The sequence below is a fragment of the Poeciliopsis prolifica genome, unplaced genomic scaffold (genome assembly GCF_027474105.1).
Source record: "Poeciliopsis prolifica strain line A6 unplaced genomic scaffold, Auburn_PproV2 SCAFFOLD041, whole genome shotgun sequence".
NCBI classification, from domain to species: Eukaryota; Metazoa; Chordata; class Actinopteri; order Cyprinodontiformes; family Poeciliidae; genus Poeciliopsis; species Poeciliopsis prolifica.
Genome location: NW_026562416.1, coordinates 4,650,176 through 4,672,011, shown reverse-complemented (window position 1 = coordinate 4,672,011; position 21,836 = coordinate 4,650,176). Strand labels below are relative to the sequence as shown.

Sequence of the window (21,836 nt, the reverse complement as noted above, 5' to 3'; positions counted from 1 at the left end):
AGGTGGGAGTTTGTAACTGGTGCGTTGCTGAGTTGGATCCCTGCTCTGTCTGTCACATGCCTTGCCTTTTGGTGGCGGTCAGGGGCCTGGTGGCATCGGTGCAGCCTCACTTTGGTTAGACTGTCCAAAAGTAGCTGTGGCTTCAATGTAGTTTAAACCATTAGCATTCGAATGTGTGAATGATTGAATGAAGGGCATTGAAGTCCTGTGGCATAGATAAAGTGCTGTACACAGGTCAGTTATTATTACCTCAACACAAATCTAAACATTTGGGAATATTAGTTGGATGCATTGCATGGCATCAGATATGTTGGTGTAAATATAAACTCATTTAGTGGTTTTGCTAACTTTTCTTTGGAACTTTACAACAGGATGTTGGTTTTGTCATAAAAGTCTTTCTCCATCAAATGGCCTGTACTTGTTGATCTTATTGTTTTGCTCTAATGATATTACTAAAATTGTGCAAAAGGTCAAAGCTTCGTTCTTTTTCCATTATTTCAGCCTGAAAGCAATCGAAGGGAGATTTCACAAACCGTCCCTTTCCCTGTGAGTGCCTCTCTTTCCCCCACTCCGTGTGTGATCAGCTCAGTGCTGCCGACTGTGTTGGACTCGGGAGCGTCTGTCCGACCTGACGCACTCTTGTACCAAAGCGCAGCTGTCACCATTACTTCATGCTTATTGGCCCAATACCGAGAGAGGCAGAGGCTGAGCAAAGGCAAACAACGGGGGAGAGAGAAAGAGCCGGACCCCTGCGCTCTGCTCCATCGATCTGCAGAGGTGCACCGAGGATCCTCTGTCGGACGCTGGTGACGGATTTCTGAGTTTTTGGATTTTCTGGAATGCCAAAGGTGGATCCTGTGTTTGGAACATGATGCTGCTGGGAAATTTGGTACGGTAAGACTGTCACAGTGTTGTGTTTGGTTCCCATATCGCTGTGTTTTAGTTCTCATGTGCATGTCCGAAGGTTTCCCAGCTCCCCCTACAAAACCCCTCAAAACAGAGATAGCGCTGTTGGAGAACTGACATATCGACCTGCCTGCTATTTACTGCCTCACATCAGCCCAAGCAGAAACATTTTCAGGCTTTGCTTCAGCAGAAGGGGCAAATTACATAACCCCTCTTTGGATGAATATAAATTATGGAGCAGGCATGACTGGCTGCTGTTGTTCTGACTCAAACTGAGCAAGATATGTGACGGTGATGGATTGCTTCAGTGTTGCTTAATGTCAGCAACTACCCAGATGTGTTTACCTGGGGGAGTGAAAGGTAAACACAAGCTGTAGGTTAATGGTTAGACTGTGGATGACCTCCTTTCCGTGTACCACAGCGTGGGTTTGATCCGGATGAAACATTTAATTCATATTATTTATGCAGTAATTGTAATAATAATTAACAAGCAACATAACTGTATGTGTCATCAAAAAGGTTTTATGGCCTTTTAAAATGAAACAGGTATAGAAGTTCACTTTTTAATTGCTTTGTGGTTGTTTTTTTTTCCATTTATTTTATAAATTTGTTTTTTTATTTATGTATTTAAAAGGATGTAGCATATATTAATTGTACCATCTATATCTTAAATTCCTTTTCATCAGTCAGCCTACAAGATTCACAAACTTTTTATGCAATAGGATCACAATATCAATTAAGTCTTGAGATGCTTTTTGGTAATTAAAATAAATAATGATGATGATGACGGTGAAGCATAGCAATAACCATAAAAAGATACTCAATTCAAATAAACTCGATTCAAACTTCATTGTACACACAGTATTCTGCTCCATGGTAGGTATAAAAAGTGGAAAAGACACATGGTACATATTGGCTGTTGATTATGCCAGAGCTGTCTTTATGTGGCCTATACTTGTGTAGCGCTTTATAAAGTCCAGAGGACCCCACAGCCTTTTCACACTACATTCAGTCACACTACATTCATACGCACACATGCACACAGATGGTGATAAGCTACTGCATTATAGCCACAGCTGCCCTGGGGCAGCCTGACAGATGTGTGCATTTGTCTGTTTAGTTGAATTTCTGTTTGTGAGTCAGAAGTTGTGAAATGTTGAAACCAATGATTAAAAACAATGATTTTCACAAGTGTCGCCTCTATAACTACCTAGTACAACTGTTGCTTGAGGCATTCTAAGTTGTGCAACAAAACTTGGATTTTTCAGCAATGCTGACCTAAAAATCCAACACAAAAACATGTGTTGATATCTACATCAAAAACTGTTCACACATACCACACAGTACAATGTACTCCAGTAATCACATTGTTAGAGTTTTTTAATTCATAAAAGGCAATTGAAATGTACTGTTTTAATCTGTTTTGCTTATTATAGTTAGTCTGGTCACTGATCAGAAAATTACTTACAAATCCTACAGGTTTTTCAACTTGAACCAAGAACACAGATAAGCGTGTTCTCATTTATTATGTTGTCCACTTCAGTTTTTGCTGAGAGTTTTGAATGTTTTTCTACTCCCCTTTTCTTTTGGGTATTTTCTGATAAAGAAAAGACCAGTGCTCTTTAATAGATTTGTTGGTTGCATCACAGTTTATTTGTTTTTAATTACATAGTACAAGTGGTACTTGTACTTGTCCCATTGCTTGAGAACAATGGATTTAAAGAAAGTCAGGGTTCTGTAATGGAAAAGGATCATGGTTCATAATAAAATAAATGTTCTTGCCCAATAGGATTTTAGTTGGAAGCCTCCTGGAGATGCATCTGCAACACATTTTCCAGGAAAATGTGTTCAAGCTGTGATTCTGCATCACTGAATCTGTAACTGTATCATTGTGTCTTGGTTCCTGAGCTGAGAGTGTTCATTGTGTCCAGCATGTTGCTGGACCACTGGACTGATTCATCCAGTTTTTTAATACAGATAATGTGAGTACCAAGTTGTCGCTTCTGCAAATCTGAACTTGCTCAGTTACTATGTCAGCATCACTGACTGCAAAGGAGAAGTTGAGGTGTTTAAGATCTCTCTGAAAACTGATCCAAACACACTTTACAAATAGCCTGTTTTACAAGTTTGCAAGATCAAAATCTCATTTAGTGAGACCTTGCACTGTTCACATCACACAAAGCAAATTATGGCCATGTTGCAGGCCAGGAGTTCAATCGGTAGTTCAAGTTGGGTTGAGAACATTTGCAAAAGTCAAAACTTTAGAGCAATTGTAAAAAAACAAAACAAATCTCAGCTTGCATGAGGAAGTTCCTTTCAAAAACTTGGTCGAAACAACACAAACACAAATATCTGATAATTTTAGTAAAAATTGATAATAAACTATAATCATGCTAATTTTGGCGCAAAAAACTTGTTACACTAAGATTTGTACTGTTTGATGTAAAAATCAAACAGTAATGTAAGTATGTAAGTCAGACCAAATTTGGAATATATTTTGTTTTTCCTATCAAATCTAATGCCTTCAAAGGAATGTAGAACTTCATAATCCTCACAATTTGTCCAAGTAATTCCCATTTAAGAAAAACTTCCAGAAATCATTATGCAACTGTGCCACTACTCACACAATAACAGGCATAATGATGAAGAAATAATGTCATCAACCTGTATAGAATAACGTAGACTGAAAAAAATATAATAATTTGTGTTTCCTGCAGATTGTGTTGGTGTTCTGTCTTTGGGGAACGGATGTCAGTAGAGCTCACATATTTGAAGCCACACGACCTGGAGATGGAGACAACATATCGCCTGTCACTAAACGTAAGAACCAAAGTTATCCTCTCACTCCCTCTATCTTCAAGATTATATTTTTATTAACCGGATTTTTGATTTGATATTTTTAATCTTATCACAGTACAACTAATTTCAGTTCTCTTACCAATTCACTAAAAGCATGCTGCACTTGGTTTTTGAGCAGATGCTATTCATTTATTTTATGCTATTCATTTATTGTAAGCTGTTGTGCTCATTGCTCAGCAAAAGGAACAAAGTAAAAACATCACTCATGGATATTTGAAAATTACTTGAGTAAATAGTTCAGATGAGCTAACACAATTTTGTGATGGCTAGAATGGCAGCTGTTGTTTTTTCATTCTGGGTTTCTATCCCCTATAGTTGTATCAGAGTGGGTCAGCACAGCAGGATCCTGTAAAGGGAGGTGCTTTGAGTTGGAGGTGGCAGATCCTCCGGGATGCAGATGTGACAATCTGTGTAAAACTTACCTCAGCTGCTGCTCAGACTTCGATGCTCATTGCCTTAAAACAGGTCTGTATTACCCAGAATTACACGTCCACTCTGACCCCTTCTTGTTATTTTTGCCTAATCCAAAGATACACTGACCAGCCACTTTATTAGGTACAGCTATGTGTAGAAATAGTACAGAAAACAATACATTTTGAATTAAGGTAGTCAAAATAACATTTCTAAACACAACACAATGTACCTTGAAACAGATGGGCTAGAACAGCATTAGATCACACTGGTAGCTGCACCTATCAGTTAAGAACATGAAACTACAGCCACTAATCATGCTGGCTCCACAAACTTTTACAATAACAAAAATGATCAATATTTTGTAGCCTAAAAATCTGAAATTCAGCTCCAACACCTTCGGAAATGTCAGAATTCGACATAACCAGCATAAATGTATGGATCCATCCTGACTTGAACAAGTATTTTTGGCTTGTGGCGGTGCTGCAATATTGACATAAAATTTTAATCTGATGCAACCAGTAGCGGAGGTCTCTTTTTTTCCCCTTTAACAAAAAAACATTGGTTCATTGGGTCAAATTTTCACCATGTAACCTATTTGCACTCTATTTTGGAATCATTACAGCCAATAAAGCAGAGGTAGGTGTTTATAATAAGACAGCTGAATGATGAATGATGATTAATTTGGCTTCTTCTCTTAGCGGGGGGGTTTGAGTGTACATCTGATCGCTGTGGGGAGGAGAGGAATGAAGACCATGCCTGCCACTGTTCTGATGATTGCTTAGAAAAAGGAGACTGCTGTTCTAATTACAAATCCACATGCCAAGGTACATATACTTAAAATTTTTGCTCGTAAAACAGGATTTCATTTATTACTGATTCCGAGCAATTGAAAACTTTTGCTTGTCATTTCTTTCAGATGAGACTTCATGGTTGGAGGACAGCTGCGAAGAGATCAAGCGTCCTGAATGTCCTGCAGGGTAAAATTCATATGCTGAATATATTACACTGAACAGGTCAGGAGATTTTGACCTTGTCGGAAAGTTTTCTTCTATAAGTGCTAACGATGTTGGGTTCACTGAGACAACAATGTTATTTAAATACAAGGAAAATATTTGTAGTTTATAAAGTTTCTGAAAACTATTGTACTGACTTAAATGCAATGGGTGTGGTATAATGATTGGGGTTTGGAGTTGGTTTAAAAATGCCTTTGTCATCTGGGCAGCACACATGAACATCAAATTAAATAAATAGGTATGCTAAGCAATCTGAAAAGTAATTTTAAAAACATCTTTCTTTTATTTGGGCGACTGATAGGCTACAACACGCAGCATTAATGGAGAGATACTCAGTTCAAATATACTCAGTTCTAAGCTGGTTAAGAAGAGGACAAAAATAATTGCTTGCATTCAAAGCAAATCTTAAAAATAAAAGCTATCCCTACTCTTTGGTCAGATTTCCACAGGAAGCTAAAATAAGAATAGATAAGAAGAAAAAAATCGTCCATAAGAAGGTTTTGAGGCAAAGACCACTGATGAGCAAAGTAACACAAAGAGCCAACACACACAAATTATCTTGTTGACATTTGCAAACGGCAATTTTTTTTCTATTGTGTCCTACAAGAAAGCAGTGTGTTCAAGATGAGGCCTGAAAGAAAAATTGCCATTTTTAATTTTATTTTTTTTTTGTACTTTACAGTTTTGTCCGTCCTCCTCTCATCATGCTGTCTGTTGATGGGTTCAGAGCCTCCTACCTGAAGAAGAGCAAATTTATCATCCCTAACTTACATAAACTCAGTATGCTTCTATTTTTTGTTTCTGCATGTTTCTGGAAAAGAAAATGTGTCTTTGTTTTAATTTTCCATATTGGGAACAACTGTTTTGTAGAATTGGTTTTTCAAAGCAAATCATTTGTTTTGTTTTAGGATCATGTGGTGTGTCGCCTCCATACATGCGACCCGTCTATCCATCAAAGACATTTCCAAATTTATACACCCTAGCCACAGTAAGCGATGTTCCATAATACTAAGTAAATTGCTTGAATTTTATTCTTGCGGAATGGATACTAAATCTAGTCTGTTAATGAATACCTTCATGTTTTAAAGCTAAGTACAAACACAGTGCATGTTTGTTTCCGTTCAGTTTACTTTTATGGTCTGTTCATGTTGTGACATTAGTACAGGCCTGATTTCTGCCTGCACTCACATAACACTGTGGGGTTTATCTGCAGGGTCTGTACCCAGAGTCCCATGGAATTGTGGGAAACACCATGCATGACCCAGTGTTCAATGCCACCTTCAGCCTACGCACAAGAGAAAAATTAAACCATCGCTGGTGGGGCGGACAGCCAGTGAGTACAGTTCACATACTAGTTAGTTTGCTTCAGGCAAAGTGCTGCCCAAATATCTCCACGTCAACAATAATGATATGTGGATTTATTACACCACAGACAATTAAGATGAAAGCACATTGTTATCATCCACATCCAGAAGATGGATGGGATCACCATGAACATTGAACATTCACCTTGAAGAATTTTCAACTTCTTGAACATTCTTGAACATTGAAGAATGATTTTTATCTAGGCTCCAAATGTAGAGAAAAAATATTAGTGCATCACTGAAAGATGGGTCAGCCACTTTGGGGATGATGCATCATGACCTCGATCTCCTTTATTGTCATCGGTATTGTAGAAAGAGTTCAGGGGCAAAGTGTTTTAAACCGGACTCTGACTGATCTTATGTTTGTAGGTGACAGTGCAGTTTTTGCAACGATGAAGATGAAGACTACTGATGTTGTACATATTTCAGCAGATGCCTCTTTGGGCGGAAGAGTCTGCCCGATCAGTGCAAACCTGACAAAAGTGCTAACAATGTTGGGTTCACCAGTTGGGTGATTTATCAGTCACCAGATTCTCCAAATAGTGATTGCATCTGTTTTGCAGATCTGGATTACAGCAGAGAAACAAGGAGTGAAAGCAGGGACTTTCTTCTGGCCATGGTACATTAATACAAAATGTTTTTGAATTGTTTTAAAAATCACTGTTTTTATACTGTTTTCCTTAAATAGTTTAACTTCTTCAGTCTGTTGTTTTTCTTCCAGGGTGATTCCTCTTGAAAGAAGGATTTTGACGATTCTCCGTTGGCTGACACTTTCAGATGAAGTGAGGTATTTTCAACTCTTCTTCAAAAGTTTGTGTAATTGAGTTTCCTGTTACAATATATTTTTTTTCATTTTCAAATTATAGTTACAAAAGCCTCATATTTATGATAATTGATAGTTGTCTTATTTGCCGCTTCCTTAAACTTTAAGCATTGCAATCTGAACAACAAAAGCAAAAAATAAAACTAGTATTTCTAGAAGCAGAAAGATGTACCTCTTTTAAACCTCTTCAAAAATCAAGGTTGCTTGACATCAAGCATTCCTTACAGTTAAGTATGAGGAAAAGCTGAATGACTTTCGAGTGTTTTTGGTTTTGGGTGCCACAACAAAAACTAGTTCTAGCCCAACATTTCTTTGTAATTTAGCATTGAAAGTCCTCTTAAAAATCAATAAGGGATGATAAATTACATGAAATCAGTTAGGAGAGGAGAAAGAAACTCGGGCTTGTCTGGTAAAGGACTCTCTTGTCTTATTGAACTTTAAATGGCCTCATATCAAAGACAATTTCCAATTAAACAAAATGAGTAATTGTGTTACTCTTTAGGCCCTATGTTTATGCAGTCCACTCAGAGCAGCCAGATACCTTTGGCCATCGCCTTGGACCACTCAGCAGTGAGGTACGAAAGGAAGATCCAGATAGTGTCTCTGAAATAAGTGGTATAATTAATTTTTCTCAAATGGTTTAATCATGTTTTTGGTCCTCAGCTGGACAACCCTTTGAGGGAAATTGACAACATCATTGGTCAGCTAATGAATGGACTGAAGCAGATGAATCTGCACCGATGTGTCAATGTCATCATTGTAGGCGATCACGGTACACCCTGACTTCCTTCTGATTTTGTTGTTATTGTTTATAAGCGGACATAACACAAATTAAATTTGATTGTTCATTTCAAAAAAATTACGAGAGACTTTAATTAGATTTCTTAAATCTAAGAAGTAAAGAAATTTCTCAGTTTATTATCTTATTTGTAATTAACTTGGGATGATTGATCAGTAACAACAAATACATGTGACATAATGTTTGTGACAGGTATGGAAGAGGCCCACTGTGACAGGACAGAGTTTCTCAGCAACTATCCCCTAAATCTCGATGATATCATGCTCATCCCTGGCTCCATTGGTAGAATTCGCCCCCGTGATCCTAAATCCACCACATGTAAGATGAGAATGAGTGGAAATAAGTATATGCGTGAATTTTTAAAAAAAAAAAAGTTAGTCTTCATCATCCCTGATTTTTCTTTTCTTTTTTTTCCAGATGACCCAAAGGTTGTGGTTGGAAACCTTACTGTAAGCATCTGTGACTGGCCACAATAAAACCAGGAGCAAGTCTCCCGCGGGGCATTTGCAGATTCTGGAAATCTGTCAATTTTAAGCTTTCTAATGATGTAAACCACATATAAATAAAAACATAAGAGGATATAGCCATTTGAATGTTGGTACTCTACTAAAAATATGAGGGAATAAGCAGCCATCTGAGTTTTCAAAAAACCTCAAACTTGATGAGCTTGTTCCTGGTTTTGCATCACATATTGAATGAAAGGATGGTGCATTTGAACTTGTTTTTATAAGTTCAAGATGTTCAACAGAATGCTTTCTGTTTCAGTGTAAAATGCCTACTCAGCACTTTAGACCATACCTGAAGCACCATTTACCCAAGAGGCTTCACTACGCCAACAACCGCAGGATCGAGGATGTCCAGCTTTTGATGGAGAGGAAATGGCACATTGCTAAGTAACCTGACACAAAGTTATACTGCAATGTAGGAAGATATTAAAGCTCCAAAAACTGGAGACTTTGTGCCAGGTTTAGCATTTGAATCAAAGATCTTGTAACATCTATTAAATACTAAGTTTCACTCTGTGTTCTCTGTAAATGTAAATAAATTTGTTTTGCTCTATGGCACTGATTTTTAGTACAGAAAAAAAAATGTTTTTCAGGAAACTGCCAGAAAAACCAAGATCTCGGTGCGGTTTCTTTGGTGACCATGGATTTGACAACAAGATAACAAGCATGAGGGTAATGAAGTTTTATACTTTTTCTCCAATTTACACAGTGCTCATAAAGATGTCAGGTAAATTTTTTGACCATTTGAAGAAATGAAGTCACAGGTCACTGTGAGAGGAATGGCAGAATTGGAGAGAAATTGGCCTAGAAATTCAGTGTGTGGCTGTGAAGCTCAGATTAAAACTGTAGATCTACATAAAACCAAATAAATCATATTTCACAATTTTGAGGAGTGTACTTTTGTGATTTATTCTTTCTCTCCTTGTGTGCAGACAATCTTTATTGGCCATGGACCAAGTTTCAAATTCCAGAAACGTGTGCCAGAGTTTGACAATATAGAGCTATACAACGTCATGTGTGGTAAGAATAAATTTTCCTCTTAATAAAGAAGACTGAACTAGAGCTTAGATTGTAAAAACAGTTCAAGGTTTCATTACACTGTTACATTCAGTAACACACCAACTGAGGTGTTATTTTGATCTTTTCATTAATACTTTGTTAGGTACAGCAGTATATTCATTTCTGATTAGTTGACGTGTAGCACTTTAGAAAATATAAAAACATGACTCATAAATAATTTAGCATGATAATTATTTGATTCTTATCTTAGATTTAACAAGACACTTCTAGGAGAAACTTGTATTCCTAAATGTTAGCATCAGATGAATACTTTCCTCCACTTACCAAATCGTCTAGTCCTTGTATTTGTCTCTAATGACAGACTTGTTGGGGTTGAAGCCAGCTCCTAACAATGGAACACATGGTAGCCTAAATGACATGCTGAAGAATCCGCCATTCCTGCCCACCATGCCAGAGGAAGTCACACCTCCATCGCCGGCGTCTGACTCCAACCACGCAATGATTCAAGATCTGGGGTGCAGCTGTGAGGATGAGGTTAGAAGAGAAATTTGGAAAGAAAAGATAAAAGAATAAATAAATAAACAAGTAAAAAGCAGTCACAATTCAGGCAATCAGTACTGTTAAAATGAGTTTCCATTTGCCTGTTCGTTCCTTCCCCCTCCAGAACAAGGTGGAGGAGATGATTGAAACCTTTACCCCTGCACCAGATGGTGCCTACGGTTACAGTGAGTTTTCTGTCCTCTGCAAGTTCCACAAGAAATAGTCAAACTATTTCTTGTGGAACAGCTGAATGTATATATGTTCTGACAAACACTTATTGTCACAAAGCAAAGCAAAGCAAAAAATTAAAAAAATACGGGGATGTTTAAATTTAATCATGAATATCTAACAATATTTCCAACAAAAACTCCAGCTACATTGGTTAGAGATAAGAAAATAAATGTTTTCATACAATATAACTCATACTTGCTACCCTTTTAAACATATTTTTACGGTATTGAAATGATCTATGATTGCACTTATTGCTGTGTATCACCAGCATATGATCAATTCCGAAAATGACAATATTCCACCGCATGATAAGGAACAGAAAACATTCATGCTGTCGATTCCTTGCACAATGTTTGTGGATTTCTTGCACAACCTTTCATCAGCACATCTATGAAATCCTTCCCTGACTTGCTTTGATCTTGCAAAGTTTCAGGATGTCTTTGGATTGTTCAAAGGCTGTCAAGTCAAGGTGACTGAGACATGTTACACAAGAAATTGACCCCAGCATTACCTGAAAATACTGAAATAAATACTTAGTTAATAGAAGATAGAATGCATAAAAATGTGCTGGTGACTGGACTTTGTGCCCTGCCTCATGCAGTCAGTGAGTTACCCAGTTAGCCTCCAGGTTGCCCTGGAGGCTATGCCCCATGGCATAGACCGTAGAGTTAGTAGAGACTTGACTGTTGTTTCTTCTTTTATTCACCCCCAACACCACCTAAGGTATCAGGTGTTATTATTCTGATAATTAAGTGAACAAATTATGATTTATAAGTTAACCAAACATCTGTGATGTAATTTTATGTTTATATATTTGCAGACACCACCCATCTTCCATTTGGTCGCCCAGCAGTGATGTTCAATACACAATACAGTCTGCTTCATCATGTGGAATTTATCAGTGGATACAGCAAAGAGCTGGCCATGCCACTCTGGACAGCATACACACTACCCCGACAGGTACACGCACAAACATGCACACACATATTCCCACACACACACGCCAACGGTATTGAAACTCCATAGCACTCTGTGGCTCATTAAAGTGCTTTACAACCTTGGTTTACATTGCATGATGTGTGCAGATTGAAGCTATCAACAGAAGTTACTGATTAAAGTTTTGTGTCAGATTTCTGACCTATATAGCTTTAGCATGACAATTTAAACTGACTATAACTAAGTTGACAGTATTAAAAACATCTTTTACTCGTCTTCTAACTCTCATCAGTCATTCGTGTAATGGATCTGCTTCCTGCAGCTCTTAAGAACCTCCATAGTGTCATCATGAACTCCTACCACAGAGCGCAGACACACTGAACATGTGTTTCCCTCCTGTTTATACAGACGTGTTGCAGGTTTACAAGAAACATCTGCTCACTTCTTGGGCATGCTGAAATACACACTTTCACATACAAATGTCTCTAAAAAGACTCAGGCATAAATCCAGAAGTAACTGTTTGCTTTGCTACTTTCCTTGTCTGCTTTTAATATTCTTTCTGCTTCCCATCAATTTGGAAATGACTCCCTCTGTATTTCTCTCTCATACTTAGTGTCTTTTTTTTAACAGGAGGTTTTGACTCCCACACCGGACGTTTCTCCTTCTGTTAACTGTATCCGAGTTGACCCAAGAGTTTCTTCAGTTCACAGTCAGAGCTGCACAACCTACAAACAGAACAACCACCTCACGTTTGGCTTCCTCTTTCCTCCAGGTAAAACTCCATGTAATATGGTGCATACCCATTCGATTTTTCAACTCCTTCTTTGCAATTAAATGGGGTTATTTAACATGCAAGCATTCAATGAGCAACAATATATTAAAATATTCTAAAAATGTTTTATGTCAACAGAACTGGCAACGTCTCCAGAGTCAAGATATGATTCTTCGCTCATCACCAACACTGTTCCCATGTACCCCGCTTTCAAGAGTGAGTTAGTCTTAAAATGCGACTGTGAAAAATAAGTTTTAATGTAGCACTTTTGATTGCAGCAAGAAACTAAATGTGTTTATTGGTTACACGTGATATGCTTAGAATCTTACATAATTTCTAGGTTTAACAGCCTATGTAACCTATATAACTATGGAAGTTCTGTAAAAAAAAAAAAAGTTTAGAAGAGAAAACTGGGATTTTTCATGTTCTCCGTCATGTGTCTTGTAACGACTCTTCAAAATGGGAATGATAGAAGAACAATTCATCCAGGAATGGGTGTGAGTCTAAGGTAGGAAAAAACAACTAGGAAATTAATTAATTAATTGTCCAAAACCTGCCCATATCTACCAGCAGTGAAATCATTAAAAATGTAAAACTGGAACTGGGTCTAACAAGGCTGGATGAAAGCTCATTTTTAATTTTCCCCCATATACTGTATGCAAAACGCCTTTGGGATTTTAACTGTGTGCCTTTGGGCAGGTGATACTGAGATTGACATAAAATAAAGGCAGGGACTTTCAGGGAAGAACCCCATATTGATTTTTAGGTTCAGTGGACGTCAGTCTGTTATAATAAAATTAAAAATGATGTGGACATTTTTGCAATAATGATAATAATAAATAGAAAAAATTAAGAGATGTAGGCCTCTACCTAATTGTGTAACAGAGCAAATGCATGTATCAAATTCAGTGCAATTTGAATTGCTGAGTTTGACAAAAGAAATGTTGTCTTTCTTTTTTAAGGCATGGTGGGTTTAAGTCTCCTCCTTTCCTTTGCATCAGTGACATTCATTGGTGTCACATGAGGCAAAGGACAGAAAGGGGCTGACATCAGGTCTGAGTCAGGACATACTGATACCCATTGTTTATGAAGAGAGAGAGGACTTATCAGGACACAACACAGCCACTGTCTATGAATCACTGTCCAGTTCAGCCACAAATAATTTATTATAGACATTAGATCTGTTTGTGTGGAGGGGTGTGTTGATTCCATGTCAGGGCAGTAAAATGTTTTTGTTTTTTTTACCAGTCATTTAGGTGAGATTTAGTGGTGTCACATAAAATATAAAGAAAATTGGTGACATTAGGTCTGAGTGAGGGCAGGCTGATACCTGTTGTTTATGTGGGGAGAAAGCAGGTGTCAGACTAAACACTGACTGTTTTGGAAATCCTCCCTGATGCGCAGACAAATCATTTAAGACTGTCATCAGATCTGAGTGTGTGTTGGGTCAGTGGGTTGTAATGGTTTTAGATTTACACTGCAAAACTGTCCCATAATTTTAAATTTCAGTCCTTGAAGATCATTATATTGAATAAAGTGATGCTACTCTTTAAAATCAAATCAAATCAAATTTTATTTGTACAGCACATTTCAGCAGCAAGGCATTTCAAAGTGCTTTACCACTACTCTACCCACTTTGCTGAATTTAGAAAAAGCAGATTTTAATAAAATTCTTCTGTTCAATATGAAGTTTGATTTCTAAACACATGGTAAGTTGTTTTTGCTTTAATTTTTTTGTGTGTGTACAGGGATATGGAGCTACCTCCAGGGGACGCTGCTGAGGCGATACAGTGAAGAAAACAATGGTATTAATGTTCTTTCTGGGCCTATCTTCGACCATAACTACGATGGCCTTCGAGACACCACGGCGCAGATTAAAGAGTATGTTTTCACAGCAGCTCCTAAATGTACAAATGGAGTGGTGACTAAAACGACATAAAAGGGAGACAACATGCAGATTTTAACTGAATTGGCCAATTACAGTTAACCTTTAAATTTCTAAAAATACTTTCTCTATTTAATAACCTGTAAGATACTCATTGTTTTGAGACAATAGATTCAAAATTGATAGACAAAAAAGTCAAAATTTTACAACCAGTAAACTGACTTTGTGTTTGGGGTTTTTGTGTTTAAGATCTTCAGCGAACTCACCCCTCATTCCTACCCATTTCTACACGATTGTGACGAGCTGCCAGGAGATGAACCAGACGGTAGATGAGTGTGATGGAGCTCTCACGGTGTTTTCCTTCATCCTTCCTCACAGGCCAGACAACAGCGAGACCTGCAATGTAAGTTCAAAATGACACCAGGAGGTGGCAGCATTGCCCAGTGTACTACATGAGTTTGCTTTGCTTATTGACATGTTGAAATAAACAAAATCAACATGAATATTGCGCAAGTTTACCAAAATGTATTATATTGATATGAAATAAAGCCTTACTTAAAAATATTCTAAAAATGTTGTTCAAACAGTGGGAAATTCCATGGGTTTGTGCAGCTTTAGCAGAATTCAATGAGATCACTCAGATTCATATTAAATTAGCAGAAACTATGATTTATATGTTGATTAACTTGATGTTTGAGCCCAACAACTGCTATCCCTTTAATCCTCCCATGTAGCTCTTTGTGCAAAGCTAGTAGCGTTGTGGATTTATGTAACATTTTGTTCCTTTTGGAATCCAGGATAAAACTTTCCGCTTGTTTTTGTTTATGCAGACACTTCATTTTTATGCATGCTGACTGGCCTTTTATGCTGCCTTACATGTAGTACTGACACATTCTGCCAAACTCAAAAACTATTCTTAGCTCCACAAAAGCTGAATCTTCACAAAATATTTTCATTGACATTACAGGGTACATGACAAATGTTACTGAGTCCATGCCATGTGACGTAATAGTTTATGCTGACATCTGGAGGTCAGATTTAGTCACTTTTGACAGATGCATTATCAGCGTTTGCTGCCCATGGGGTAATATATCATGTGCTCTAAAAGTATCCCAACATGATTATCATATGAAAGAAACTGCACAGATAAGCTACATCTGGTACAAAAATTTCTCATTTCTTTTCAAGTTTCTCTGTCAAACAAGAAAAATAAATTATGGTCCAAATTGACTTTCTTTTATGTTAGTTTTTTGGTGCTGTTACTTGAGTGTGGTTAAATTCTATATCAACATGTTGCAAGGTCTGAATTGAATTGTTGTCAGATTATTCCATTTGAATCCAAAACAAATTTTCTTAGGCAATTGTCTGCATTAAGCCCGCATCATCTTCCCAGTCATTGGTGAGGAAAAGCACCCATAAAACATGCTGCCACCATCATGTTTCTCAGTGGGGATGGTGTGTTAAGGATGATTTGCAGGAAGTTTTCTGCTACATGCAGCATTTTCAAAAAGTTCTGTTTTGTTTTTTGGGGACCAAAAGTCCCTCTTCCAACATATATGCGAACCATATTCTCACAATAATGTACTGCTTTATGTTAGTGGCAATATTATGAAATTTTAGGTACACGTCAGTGGTGGTGATGTGACAAAAAGTTTTACTGGTTTAAGCAGGTATTGTAAAGAAAGAGGAAATCACTGTCTTGTGATTTCAGAAAAGGATGAAGTCATCCTTAACCTGATGACTTCACCTAGAAACAGTTTCTTCAGTTAGATGCTCATAGAATTTCTCAAACAAAAGTTACCGGTAGCGTTAAAGTATGACTCATAGTAACGGTGTTGTATTACAGTTCACATTTAGTTCGGTAATCTTTTGTTTTCAAATGTCTTTCCGGGTTTCTGTGGTGCTTAACATTACTGTAGGTGGTGCACTTTCGTTTTAAATGCACTGCTCCCTATTCAGATATTGCAAAAAAAGACCCAGAATCAAATCCTTTGTAGACCATGAGAACTTTGTGACCGCATGTAAACATTTCAAATTTCATTTGGATGTAAAAATAGAAAAAACTTTCAAAAAAAGAAAAACCCAAACAAGCAAAAAAAGCTTGAAAACAGAAAAAAAAACTCTACAAAAGCAGTCATAATATTGTACTTTCCGCATTACACTCTGACATTCATATAGAGATAAAACATTTTGAAAGAAAGAGGAATCCATTTAGAATTTATATGAAAATTTTATATAAATTCTAAATGTATTTAAAATATTATCTGAGTTGTGCTTTTTGTTAACGTTTTCTGTCAGATGTTAGAACGTCAATGTTATTGTGAAAAGAGGGACTGGATTTTTGAACATTTGCTAACAATGCATACTGATAATTGAAACCAGATGCTTACATACACTGTAAAAAAAGACAGCTTTCAAATAATCAGACTAAAGACTAAATGACATCAATGTATCAGGAAAGGAACTGAGGTTTTTCACAACTATGATTTGTCTGTGGCCATATTTTCAAGCTAACTAACGGGCCAATGATCAGTACAGTTACGAAGTATGATGACTGGAACCTTGCTAATATCCAGACACGATATCATCCATGAAGGAAATTGATTCTGTTTCCCAGAGATGAATATGTTTTGGTGTGAAATATGCAATCGAACCCCTGAAAGGTAAAACACCTTTATCCCCAGTGAAGTATGTCTCACACCAATGTAGGCTGAAAGGGCAGTCTGAACAGAAGAAGCCATTTTTAAAAAAATAGCTGTGAATAGAGAAAAGTTTGTTTAATCTAATTTATTGCCACATCGTGAGGGGAAAATGGTTATGTGAAGTTTTATATAGTGTATGTAAAAATTTGGTTTGAACTGTAAACATGTAGGCTATTATTAAATGTTTCTTTTTCAGGATGTAAATAATGTATAATGAAATCACAACTATTACATTTCATCACTGGTGAACTTTGAATCTGACAAAACATCAAAGAATTGAGTCTGTGAGACAGATTCTAAATTAATTTAATTAGAAAATGCCCTTTGAGCCTTTTTCTATCAAGAAAAGAAAATAGTACAAGGGTTTTCTTTAGCCTTTCACATATGTTGTTTCTAAAGAATAATGTTATTTCAGCAACATCCTGAGGAATTCAGTCCACCTTGTGCAAATTGCTGTTCTGTCATAATACAAATATTTTGAGGCCCCTGTCATGACTTCCAGTGAAGCCAGTTTCTTTTAAATGCAACATCCATAAACCTCATTTTGACAAAAATACAAAAGAAATATAGTTACTCATTTTACTGTCAGACCATGTGGGTCACTTCACCCACCACCACTCTGAACCAGTATAACTGTGGGTGAGGTTTTTTTTTTTATGATTTTCTGACTGTTCGACAACACCTGCATGTACACTACACCTACACATTTACAGCCTCAACAGCAACCTTTAGAATAAAGGTATGAGCAAATTTAAGCTAAGCTGAGCAGCAGAATAGATGTTATCAAATATGCATTTTGTATGGTAAATATGGAGTTGCAGACAACACATGTCAACTGTAGTTTACACTGAATTCACATTACAAGGAAGTGAAAGTGAGCTGTCTAAAAAGTAAAGGGACTTTGCCTCTTGTCATTGACAACTGGAGAAGGGTACCAGCACTACTTATGACAACAAAAGGGATAAGCATATGATGGATGGATGGATGGATGGATGGATGGATGGATGGATGGATGGATGGATGGATGGATGGATGGATGGATGGATGGATGGATGGATGGATGATGGATGGATGGATGGATGGATGGATGGATGGATGGATGGATGGATGGATGGGATGGATGGATGGATGATGGATGGATGGATGGATGGAAAAATCAGTAAAAATGCACAATAAAGGTATTTTTGAAGCATAAGTTGAAGTTTTGAACTTCAACTTTTTTAAGTGATATTAAAACCTTGGGCTATCCTGTTCTTGTGAACTCATATCATGTCTCGTCTTGCCTTGTGAAACATGGCAAAAGGTATGATTTCACTCCGAGTGATTATTAATCTTTGCTCATAGGAGGAGGAATCTTTTAACCACCAAACAAGGCAGAGACATTTGCATTTATTTTTTCTTGATGCAGTATTTTTGGAATGTGGATACTGATTGTTCTCCACCACAAAATTTCATTGACGTTGCAGAAAGTAAAATGATTTAGTCCAATGTTGAACACATCTGCGCGTAACACAAGATGAGTTTTGATGTAATTGTGGAGTAATTTCACAGCTTCTAGAGATTTGTCCAATCTCCAAGCTCCAAGCTCTGCCAAGCTGTGCCTCTCCTCAGTAGTCTGTGAATGACCAGGAGACTGGGGGAAATTGCCAAATTCACAAGAAAGCTGCTGAGTTGAGAAAAACAGCGCTTTCCATCATCTAAAATATGATAATGTTTGAACATCTTGCGGCCATTTGGTCCCTATGACATTTCTGGTCGTTTCAGCTGTCTAAAGGTTCCAAGTAATTTTCTGTGTATCATTATTTCCAGAGCTGGGAAGACATGCAACATGAATTGGGTCAAGGAAAGTTTTGTAATCCCGGAGAAAATTGTTTTTTGCTAATTAGTGAGGACTATTAGACATGTTCTGAAAAATTCCTTTCCAGTGAAATGGAAGTTTGTCATTAGGTTATGTTGGCATTGACAGTTAATAACCCTTTTTTCTGCTTGTGTTTGCAGAGTCCTGAGGATGAGTCCCAGTGGGTTGAAGACCTGTTGAAGCACCACACAGCCCGGGTTCGAGATGTGGAGATCTTGACTGGCCTGGACCTGTACAGATCCACTAACCTCACCTACATCAGCACCTTGAGCCTCAAGACCTACTTGAACACCTTTGAGAGTGATGACTAGACAGACAGATTAAGATGCAGTTGCACAGGATGTCATAAAAGCCATGTAATATGTCTGCATGCTTGCTGGAAATTTTATACATACATTTTGCTCCAAAGGACCCATTTAGGAGGAGTTTTCACAGGGAAATACATTTCTGAAAATTAAAACAATGTTAAAGAACTTTAGTGGAATTTTTGAATACCATTGAAAAAATCAGGGAAGCAGCTCGAGCAGAGATGCAGATTTTATTAATATAGGTATATTCTCTTGCATACATAAAGCACTATAACAGTGTAGCTCTATAAGTATAAATAATTTTTACCTGAAATCTCCAGTGAATCCCAATTGCATGCAGTCAAATATTAGAAAATATTTAATAGTTTTTGTTTTAAAATCTGTAGATCATAGCAAGTTTAATGTAAGAATTAACTTGACATAAGAAACTGGAAAATGAAATAAAAAATATGTATATGAAATTCTGAAGGTGAGTTTTAGTGTTTGCAGATCCAAGCTAAACCAAACATGCAAAATTAAATGAAATCTTTATAAATATGATGAATTTCTTTTTGGAGTTCGTAGCTTAAAATTGTGTGTCATATCACTTTGAAAATTATTCACTGTTCTCTAACGTCATGAAATCTGAAGCTAAAGGTAGCAATATCTGAGCAAAAATAAGCTAAGCTAAGCAGCAGAATAGATGTTATCAAATATGCATTTTGTATGGTAAATATGGAGTTGTAGACAATACATGTTAATTATTGAAAACAGTGAGACATGTCTAACCCTGTGATCTGTGTATGATTAAACACTTCTCAAGTCTTTGTGTTAACCAAAGCTAGTGACCTCTTGTAAAAATACTATTCAATTAATATTTGCATTAAAAAAACAATGGCCACCTCGTTTATAATGCTTAAGGAATGCTAGAAGTTCATACACATAATTCAAAAAGTGGCTCATCTCATAGTATAGCCTGGTGACTAACTGTTTGCAGGTTTCAGTATTGACTCATGTTTTACTTTGTTTTTAACTTGCATAAATATAGTTAAATTTTGGCTCCATCATATATACAAAATAAACCAAAATATCATCAAAATATCCCTTACTGTACATACTTAACATGTCTAGCTTTGGGTTGGAAAAGAACTCTGATAATAGAAAAGATGTTGCATTTGTGGATCTATTTTCTTGTTTGGGATGCAAAATTATTTCTTTTTGCATATTTGAATATAATAACATACTCTAACAACACTATTTGTGACCAAATGTTTTTTTTTTTACAGTCCACTGTTAAAAGAAAAACACTATTGTGTTAATTTCATTGTCACCAAAATGTTCTTCCCCAGTTCTGTCGTATTCAATCTTTTTTTTTTTTTCTAAAATAGTTTATCTTTAAGTTTTTTGCACTATGACAATAATAGCCAGCGGGTGAAATGTAACTAATTCAATGGAACAATGCAACTCCATTTAGCTTTAGAACAGATAGAAATAAAATATTTTTTTTCGTCCCCAAAAAAAAAAAGAAATTACTGCTTATGTTATGTTTTTGCTGGGATTTAAAAAAAATACATTGGATTAGAACTCCACACAACAAAATCAATCATCACTTCAGTCAAATTTGTGATTATAGTTCTATTTTTCAAATTCTTTTGTGTGCACGTTTCTCTATAAAGCATCTTAAACATCATCCACATCAGTGTAAAACATCAATTTTTTCTTGGTCAGGATGAAGAATCCATAAATACTAGACCACAAATAACTCAAACTCAGATGTTAGGTTGTGAAGCATCAGGCAACTTTTAAAAAACTTTAGGATAACCAATGTTTGACTGTTGTTTAAACAGAGGTTTAGCAGTGACTTGCAGAGTTCAAATTCTTACTGTCTGAGAATAAGAACTGCTTAGTCTTTGACCCAAGCGGTAAAAGATTTTAAATATCAAAGCACTTGTCTGATGTTGTATTTGTTGCCAGTTGCCAGCATTCATTCTCGTAACTCTGTACAGATAGAGTCCCAAATTGTTCTTTTGCATTTATTTCATTTATTTTCATAGTATTGTATTCATGAGTTAATGTTCCTAACATACATGATTAGTAGAAGAGAAATACATGACTTTTACTTTTGAGAACTTGTCAAGATGTAGACAGACCAATTTTTAGTTCTCTAGTCCTTTAAATAAAAGCCATGTAGGTTATAAAAAATATTGTAGTGAGTGGAACTTTGTTTGTTTTAAACTATGGTCAATTTATAACTCAAAATGACTTTACAATGAAGAGCTTCTTTGTCGTTATGGTACATAAGGATTATATTGATAAAACAATCCCATTTATTTTCTGTGTGCACTTTCTCATTGTTGGCACTTTTGACAGTTTACAGGGATTAACTCTGATAATTTGTAGCTTTCAGTAAAATTGGAAGAATAAGATTGCCTTGCTGTAAATAGGTGGATTGCCAGAAACATTAGAAATCCATTCCCGTAAGGTCTTTGTTTATTGTCAATTTCTCTGAAGAACATTCCTTAAAGTTTCTGTTTGTGTACTGTAACTAAAGCCCTGCATCATTCACTGGTCTGGTTTCCAAACACCGTTTTAGACAAACCCAAGATAAAGAAAGCTCTTGACTAAATGTTTTTCTAGTTTTGATGTAACAGTTCTGTGTGGAGTTGTTGAGGACCGAGCTGTGGGCATGATATAGAAAATATAATTTTTAAAGTGTCATAATAAGAGATTTTCTTCCAGAACACTTTTTATTAATTTCTGCAAACTCAAACAATTACATACATTGAGATTCCTATGAATGTAAGCAGTTTGAGAAAGCCTGGTTGAGGATGTCATTACCTTGTACACAGATTTAAATAACTTTCAGGCACACTTGTAGATTTTTATAGCAACATGCCAAACACAGTTCCTCTTTGTGTGC

The 21,836-nt window shown here is 36.5% G+C and overlaps 1 protein-coding gene across 1 annotated transcript; it reads left to right on the top strand.

The window, feature by feature from the left end:
• Positions 1-566: 566 nt before the first annotated feature.
• On the top strand, positions 567-21,479 carry enpp2l (ectonucleotide pyrophosphatase/phosphodiesterase 2-like). Its single transcript, XM_055055272.1, is given in 26 exon segments — positions 567-723; positions 726-889; positions 3,624-3,726; positions 4,081-4,230; positions 4,878-5,003; positions 5,096-5,156; positions 5,875-5,972; positions 6,101-6,180; positions 6,406-6,525; positions 7,120-7,175; positions 7,278-7,343; positions 7,882-7,954; positions 8,043-8,151; positions 8,371-8,496; positions 8,596-8,627; positions 8,944-9,071; positions 9,278-9,356; positions 9,617-9,704; positions 10,066-10,238; positions 10,369-10,429; positions 11,296-11,435; positions 12,043-12,184; positions 12,323-12,400; positions 13,933-14,065; positions 14,319-14,472; positions 18,770-21,479. Coding segments are annotated over 26 exon segments (2,763 nt in total). The 5' UTR covers positions 567-671; the 3' UTR covers positions 18,941-21,479.
• The last annotated feature ends 357 nt before the right edge of the window (positions 21,480-21,836 follow it).